The sequence below is a fragment of the Haplochromis burtoni genome, unplaced genomic scaffold, assembly GCF_018398535.1.
Source record: "Haplochromis burtoni strain Fernald_Lab_line unplaced genomic scaffold, NCSU_Asbu1 Contig_68, whole genome shotgun sequence".
Lineage (NCBI taxonomy): Eukaryota > Metazoa > Chordata > Actinopteri > Cichliformes > Cichlidae > Haplochromis > Haplochromis burtoni.
The window spans coordinates 495,005-503,716 of record NW_024582429.1 but is presented as its reverse complement, the minus strand read 5'-3'; the positions used below and the strand labels follow the sequence as shown (position 1 = coordinate 503,716).

The following is an 8,712-nucleotide window of genomic DNA, read 5'->3' as shown; positions in this document are numbered from 1 at the left end:
TTTTAGACCAAGCAGCTGTGTACTCCAGTGACAGAATGAGGAGAAGACGCAGAACATTAGACAAACATGGAAATTATATTTTGATTAATTTAATAAACTCAGTTTGCCTAGAAACATAAAATAAAAATGTCAGTTTATGGATCAGTAAATGCAGTGTTTATATTTATATCACTTTATGCTTTCTTTATCCACACTAAGCAATAACTGAAGCAATATTTCGTGACTATGTCTAACTGGTCAAATTTGCAAACGCAGAGCTTAAAGGAGGCACTGGGATGTCTACATGATTGTTTTAAACTTAATAAAATAAATTAAAATGAAAGAAAACAAAGCATTTTTAAACCTAAACTAAAAACTAATGAAATTGTATCATTCTGTATGTAATATTTGTTCATAACTAGTTTTTCTTTTTGATACAGTATACATATACATACATATATTAATACAGCTTTACTGTAGTTAAATTCTTCATCGGCTTTAATTTTTGCCCTAAAATCTGCTCTCGTGCACGTTCATGCACATCTGCACAGTGCAAATTCATATCTGTGAAATCCTGCAGGGCCGGAGGTGCCGCAGCCACAAGCATCTTTATTCTCTGAGAGAGAGACAGACCTCGTCTGTCTGAGCATGAGCAGTCTGATACTCAATACATGCAGAGCTAATTCAGTTTAACAGAAGAGAACAAGCCGGCGAGACAGAAAAGTTCTTGTTGTCCCCCTCCCGAACATCACAGCTCCATCTGACAGTGTCCGCTTTTGTGTTTCCCAAAAACAGACTGACAACCACTGGCCTTCTCTGCTCGACAAAGCTTCATAGAAAATGTCCCGCATTGATCACAACCAAAGCATGCCTCTCTGCCAGGGCTTTCATTTGGTACAAGCAGGGAAAAAAGCCTCTTAATGAAAAAGATATTCAGTGTCTCTGCTCCCTCTGTGTCTTGAGCTGTGACCCTGGAGAGACGTTGGATCATTTTGGACAGTAATGAGCTCTAATAATCCTTTCAGTCTCTTCACTCGTTTCCACTGGCTGGATGACTGACTGCTCCTCAGCTTAACAGCATGGTAGGAACTTTATTTTAATTGCCTTATGTGATTAAAAAAAGGAGTAGCATCAAATGGACTCTAATTATTAAAAGGAAATACTGCAACTGTGTGAAACCTTGTATTTAGTTTAGCTTTTTTTACATCTAAATGAAGCAGAAATGGAGACATGTAGCAAATTTTTATGATTCTAAGAAAATTGATTTGAGTTGAAGTGAATATTCAAAGCTCCTGTAAAAAAAAGTACAAACAAAGGGTTTAAAAGCTTAATTTTCTAAGGAAACACATTTTGTTGCTATGGATACTTTGGTTTTAGAGCAGGGGTGTCAAACTCAAATACACAGTGGGCCAAAATTCAAAACTGGAACAAAGTCGCGGGCTAACATTAATATTTATTGGAAAAAAAATCTTCCTCCAGATATAAGAATGAATCTTTTCTTATGGACTCAAACAAGTTTTGCTAAAAAACTGAATATGGAACAAGCAAAGCTTAATACTAAACGATATATATATTAGCTGTATAATACCAGTAGGCCAGCTCTAATAGTAATTTGGCATGGCTTCGCGGGCCAAATGTAATTAGGCTGCGGGCCAAATTTGGCCCACGGGCCAGAGTTTGACACCTATGTTTTAGATGTTATTGAGGAGGTCAACACAGTCTCTTGACAGTTTATAAAATATACATAGCTTTTAATCTTTTTCTGTTTTTCTGAACATGAATCTTCAAATTTTTCATGTTCTTGGAAACATTTTTATGCTAAGAGGTCTCATATGTGGGATACTGACCAACGTTCATGTACACAAAATTAATATTTTCCACTTTTAGAGGAAAAAAAATTTGGACTGGAAGCCTGTGGAGTCAATTATTTCATCACTCATTTTTTAACCCTTTAGTGGTCACTACAGTGGACAGCTATTCAAAGGCTGTTTTCTTGTATTTGTGTCGCTGTTGATGGTATACTTGCACATAAACCAGTACATTGGACACTGATGCGTCACTCCATACCCTGCCACCCACTTCAGAGGAGATGTTGTCCACCTAAGTGCACATGTAAAAACTCTTTGAAAAGTACATTAAAAAGTATAGTAAAAAAATGAAGTTCAAAAATCTTTTTTTCATGCCAAAAGATGAATAAAAATACTTAAGAAAAAAATCCTGATTGACGTTGTCATAATTCATGCATGAAAGGGTTAAAAATACTTCATGTTATTAGCATGTAAAGCTGCTGTTAGATTTAGGCATGAAAAGTTCTTTGTGTGAGCTCGGCTGCAGTCACACAGGTCGGTTAGAGTGGGTGAGTGGTTGTTGGAGGTTGCTGCATTCGTCCTCGTGGCCACTTTAAGCTTCACCGGGAAATCTACGTCCTAATGTGACACATAACCTGATGTACACCTCCTGAGAAGTCTGCAATTATTGTGACTGGCCTGTTCTGCACCGTCGATTCCTCCTGTGCATTTCCGGCTACTTCTGCTTCACAGTTTTGGATTTATCAGTGAGAGAATAACAATTATCGCCACAGTTGAAGGAATAATAATCGCTGCATCAATATAAAGATTCGCAAATGTCGGCAAATTACCGGAGGGAGATCGCTGAAATTATCAGAACAGGTGTGAGGGAAAGAAATGGAAAAACTTGAGGGACAAATATCTTTGCATTTTATATTTTTATGTCGCCTGGCAACACATGTACAGCATCCAGTCCTTTCTTGTTATTGTGTGAGTCCGCTGATTTTTAGGGTTAAAAAATATCAGCCACAAAGATTGGTTATCTTACCTGTAGGAGCACCAACTGCAAGTTTGGGACCTTTCATGGTAGGACTGTGGCTCAAAACATTATAAATCTCTAAATTTTATAATCATACAGGTAACCAGAACTGAAGGATGCCTGACTTGTTTTGGCCCTGAGGCTTGAAGATAAACCCTTATCATTAGATTCTTATCAGCTGCTGATTTGCTTATTGCATTGATTTCACACGTCCTCTGGCTGGCAGTGAATAGTGCAGCCCAGTGATATCTGAGCTTTAAAAAACCCACACAGATCTGTAAGATATCTCAGCCCAATCCCACAATCCTCTGGGGTTCTGCTCTTAATGTTACCCTCCACTTGCGTTAGGGCGGTTTTCTCTGAAAAGGCAGAAACTAACAAGACAGGCTGTGTAGACCTCTCGCTGCTTTCCATGAGCTTCTCCTGGTTGATGAGGGCTGACGGGGAGAGAAAGGAAGCACTGAGATCTCCCACTACAAAGGAAACCAGATTAGGGGGCCTTAACTTTATTATACGCTCCATAATAACATTTAAAACACTTAACACCGAACAAAGGGATTCATTTTAGACTGCACGCAGTACAAAAAAAAAAACAGACTGTGAGCAGCAGTAAATTAAGGACTTCCACAGAAAATATGGGTGGAAAGAACTTCAAATTGGGACATCGCTTCACTGAGAAGTCAAAGTAATCTCAAACCTATTTGAGGCTCTTAATCTGAATGTGGTTTTAAAGCAACTTAAAATATCAAAAAGAGAAAAGCACCAGTGTATAATTTTAGACCGCTCCGACAACATCTAAAAGCACAATTTCTCACAGGTTTGTTTCTGTGCCCCGGGGCAGCTGCTCAGACTTTCAAACAGAAGCAATTTTAAAAGCAAGAGGAAGCCTCGGGGAGGGTGTGCTACCACTCCACACAGGACGCTGGTTTAGAAAAAGAAAAGAAGAAAAAAGAGGAGGGCCCGGAAATTATCTCACAGATGCCCTACTCAGTCCGCTGAAAGGCTGATTTGTTCTTTCTTTCTTTAAGCAAGAAGACGTCTTCTTTCCTGTCGTTTAACGGGAGGCCACAGCCCTGCCAGCACTTCTGTGATGAACAAGATAAACACTCCAGTTCCCTGAAGCTGTGCTTCCATCAAAAATAGAGAACTTTTCCTCCACTTTGTTTCCACCGCTATCTAAAGACACGTTAAAATTAGGGAGATTAGTCTTGAGAGGGTGACAGTTGTGTTATTACATCATTTTTTTTACAAAACAACCATCTGAATTGAAGTTGGTATATTATTTGCCGGTGGATGTTTTGCTCTGTATAGATACAAACCACAGTGTGCACTGAGTTACGTTCAAGCATGCCTGGAGACCACAAACATTATTATTATTATTATTAGTTCACTTAAATGATGAATGAAATCTAAAAAGACTGTGTTAGTAGTGTGGTGTGTGTGTGTCATTTGTTTTTGATGAGGTTTACTAATAACAGCCAGGAAACTAAAGAGCCACGCAGAAACCAAACCAAACATCCCAAAGAGCCCAGGATCTTCACTTCGGACAGTAAGGGCATGCAACTACATGAAAATGTCTGGGATAAGTACAATTTATGTGCAAAGCAACTGCACGTGTCGTGCTCAAAAGTGCCTTCATCTGAGAAAACAATTAAAAGTTAAGAATGAAATCACTCCAGTTGCCATGAAGGGTTCTGTAAAATAATAATACAGGTGTGCTTTGAAGGCTTGACCTGCTTTTTGGCCTGCCTTGGGCACAGAAATTTGGAAAACAGTGGTCAACCAGGTCCAGTTGCTTCACAGCAAGAAAGTTCTGGGCCCAATTCCACCAGCCCTCCAGGATTGTTCTGTACAGCGTTCTCTCCAAGTCCCCCGGCTTCCTCCCACAGTCCAAAGAGTTGAATGTTAGGTTAGTTAGATTTTTTTAATACTGCGGCCCTTTCTCACTGTAATTAACCTAATAATCAAATCAAAGACAATATCAAAAGTTTCCCATGTAGAAGTCTTTTTCCTTTTCGTTTCTTTTCTTTTTTGACCCGCCCATCAACCCTGAGCTCCTCACACCTCCAATTTTTGGGCAGTGCAGCAATTATGGCACGCTGATTTGTACAGAAATATTTAATAACGAATAAATTACAAGTTCCATGTAACCCTCCATTCAAGCAAATGGAGGGTTACATGTGCTAACAGATTTGAATCTGTACTGATGGGGACCGGGTCTGACTCAGGAACTCTGGACACTGAGCACGGTGTCGTTTTCTTTTAAATAATGAACTGATTTTGCATTTTTCGTGACCTTTATGTTTCTTCCTGCGGTGGCAACTTAAACTTGTTGTAGGAACCAAAGTGATGTGCACTGTCTTCTTGTGGCAAACGCTTGATAAACTCAGTGTTGTTCTTTGTTTGCATTGGTAGACGCTTTGATCGCTTCACCTTAAAGCTGGTAAAAGTGTAACTCAGTACCAGCCAGTGTTTACTTCTACAGCTTTCCATCATCACTCTTTGTGTTGACTCCCCTTCAATAGGAAAACAAGCCACTGCTACTTTTTTAAAATATTATTTATTCTCTTAGTTTTGTACTTTTTTAATGAGAGACAACACACAAAGCTTTGCTTATAGCAGCAGCAGGAAGGCAGCTGGCTCAGTCAGTCTCAAATAGGACACTAATGAACATGCTCTATATGCTACAGTACTGCAGATGTGCACAGAACATCTGGGTTCCTCAAAAAGGAAGGTGGAACCATATGCATCACGCTCTATAACGATACCATCTGACATTCTCTCTCATAATTAATGGCCCAGTAATTGTTGCATTTTAACAGGTATAATTTAATGCTTGGTGCAAAAAAGACTTGCTGCCTCCGCATAGCATAGGTGTCACTGTCAGGAGAGGATGTCACTTATCTTGTCCGTGCAGTAAACATCCCCTAGCTGTGAGTTCAGCATCTAACACACTGCAGAGATCCACAGCTGAAGTTATCTGCTGCTCTCACAGCACACCGACATCAGAAGCGAGGATAGAAAAGAGCCAATGAGACCCATTTAATGTTGCACATCAATCGACTTTATCCACCCACTCTGCCCTGTTACCCATCCGAGCAAAGAAACACGATACAGCTCCTTTATCACTCCGCTTGTAATCTTCCATTTATATATCTGTCCCGTCGCATCCGCCCACCTCCCCTCAGATGTCTGATTGGAGTGCACCGTCCTGGAGTTCAGCAGAGCCTCTGTCAGACTCAGCAGACAGATCTGTACGGGCCACGCTAGCCTGCGTTTGAAAATGAACAGCCGGGCGGCGGCGATCCCTGCAGATTAAAAACGACTTTTCCCTTGTAAAGCACGCTGCAGTAATTTCTGGCCCTGCGCGCTCCGAGTGCAGCCCAAATAAAATGGCTTCAGCATGACGGAGGCTCCTGGGGATTGCTGATAAGGTGGAGCGAGCATTTATCATTATTTATCCATTCAGTGGATCATATTTCACCACATGAATAACACCATTATGTAGCAAGTGCGAAGCGCTGAAAAGCCGAATGGGAATACGATGATAATAACATTACTTATCCCAGAGGTTGTCATGACTCCTTACAGTTACTGTGTATGCAAGCTTGTGTAGAGGCGGTAACGTGATATAAACTTTAATGACGCAGCAGCATCACATTACAAACGCGTTTACTCAATCTTCCCTCACTCGGGGTAAACTCAGCTATCTATTTGCACAGCCTTCAGGATCCCCAGCAGTTAATGGCCACGTTATTAAACCAAACTGGCTTTCAGCTCCGTGTGTCTGGGATTAATCAACCAAATGTGCACTGTGCAACTTGATAGGAAATTAGGAGACAAACTGCCTAATTAAAAATATTGTGGAGCTAACCAACAGGAGTTAAGGTCAAACATAGCAGTATGTTGTCTCCTGCAGGCTGTACATCCATATTAAAATAATGTATTGTAATATTTTCATGCAGAAACACCTGGACACATGCTGGGTTTATGTGGTAGTAAACTGGGAATTTGTTCTGTGACAGAAGCCAGCCCCTGAGAGCTCTGCCGCACCCACTGAGGAGACTGACAGCCGGCCTCTTCCCCCGGGATGGAGCAGCTACATTACACCTGAGGGACTGCGGTATTATGTCAACAGCTCCAGTAAAGGTACAGATAGAGCACTGCATAAAACACCAGCTTGAGATTAGATACACCAGTTAAATGATGGTTCCTCTGTCTCTCTAACATGTGGAAAACAGTTGTAATCACACACTAAATATGTTGGATGTAACCATAATTGCATCAACCTATTTGCTTCTTATTTTTCAGATTCCATAAAAAATGCTTCATAAGAAACCAACAGCGTAAACATGACAGACGCCCAATTCAGTCACACTAGCTTGTCGAGGTAGAGCATCGGGCTTCAGTCACACAGGTTCAGAAACCAGTCCATGACCTATCAAACAGAGGTTGCTTGAGAAAAATGTGTTTTCCCAACCAGTTGACAAGTGATTTCTGGAAGTTGTGGCTGAAATAAATTATAAAAAGTCAAAAACCTCCTTGCAATTGCTTTAGTTGCTAGTAGGTAACTAAATGCTTTTGTGCAGCACAGCAACCAGTCACAGAAAACATATTTTTCTCTTGTGACCAGTTGTTGTAAGATGGTTGCCAACTGGTCTCCAGTTAACTGAAGCCTAATTGATAATCTACAGCTTCCTGTGTTGGAGCACATGTAGGTCAAAGCTGCCACACCCCTACCTTTAAGTCTTAACAAAACCAGCTTGGTAATCAATATAAAGAATTGACCCTCTGTAGAGTCATTATGACAGTCTGTGGGGACTGACTGACTTGTGTATCCAGACTAAACTGACCATTAGGAACTCCAGTTTTTGGAATCCAAACATTAGCTTGGTTTTTATTGACGTCTACACAAAAGTGCTTTCTGACTGAATTAATTGTCCTGCATATCCATGATGATTTTTCCTTTTTTTTTGTTAAACACCGTCATATTTTTGTGCAAAGGAATTGATACCCAGGAACAAAACGTTCCATCTGAATCCACTGAAAATCAGCTTAAACAATCAAACTGTACTGTTTATTGCCTTTGGGCATTACAGTAAATCTACACCTCCAATGTGCTGATTCCAGCAGATCTGGTTTAATTTATATATCTCAGCATTCAGCTCTCAGTGCTTTAACACTGTGAACGGTGAGAGGCCTCATTATCATTCCTCCCCATCCTTGTATCTCAGCAGCCTGTTCATGTGGAGAAAGGCCTGCCGATTCGATCCACTTTAATCTGATTATCTTAAACGTGTGGCACTCGATACCGAGCAGTGAGACTGTGGATTCAGAAGTGTCTTTTCTCTGCTGTTTGTCTTCTGCTCCCACCGCTGAGGAGTCGTACTAATACAGAAGCTCAAAGGCAGGTGACCTTTCACAAACATCTGCTCCGGTGTGTGTGTGTGTTTTACACTTCATTTGGAAAGGAATCCAGGGGGATAGGATGGGCTCCCACGGGACAAACTGAGGCTGCTCCCACAGCAACTCTGGCAACGATTGCTCTTTGGCTCAAGCACAAACACACAAACAGACACACAGAGCAGAAAAAAATAACCCAAAAGCTATTTTTACATTCAGAAGCCATGTGCGGCAGCAGTCTCTTTTCATTTGTTAGTTTGCTGTTGTTTCACGTCTGAATATGAAGCTTCAAAACAGCTGCCACCAGGATGCCATCTTACATCGTTGTGTTTATTAGGAAGCTGCTTGTTGTTTTCAGCCAGTGTCATTTACTGTAATAGAGGAGGTGCACGAAGGAGGATCAGCTGAAATCTTTCCATTTAGAATGAAAACAACAGAATTAAAATGAAAATGACAGAATTTGAATGAAAACAACAGAATTAAAATGAAAATGACAGAATTTGA

The 8,712-nt window shown here is 40.6% G+C and overlaps 1 protein-coding gene across 2 annotated transcripts in view; it reads left to right on the top strand.

Annotated features, from left to right (window-relative positions):
* Positions 1–925: 925 nt before the first annotated feature.
* Positions 926–8,712, top strand: part of gas7a (growth arrest-specific 7a) — a 50,591-nt gene continuing 42,804 nt past the window's right edge. Inside the window, exons 1-2 of one of the 2 annotated variants that reach the window (XM_005924181.2) lie at positions 926–1,061; positions 6,831–6,954. In XM_005924181.2, coding sequence (XP_005924243.1) covers positions 1,059–1,061; positions 6,831–6,954 — 127 coding nt within the window. In that variant the 5' untranslated portion in view covers positions 926–1,058. The remainder of the gene's footprint in view (positions 1,062–6,830; positions 6,955–8,712) is intronic. The other variant, XM_005924182.3, reaches the window with a different exon arrangement.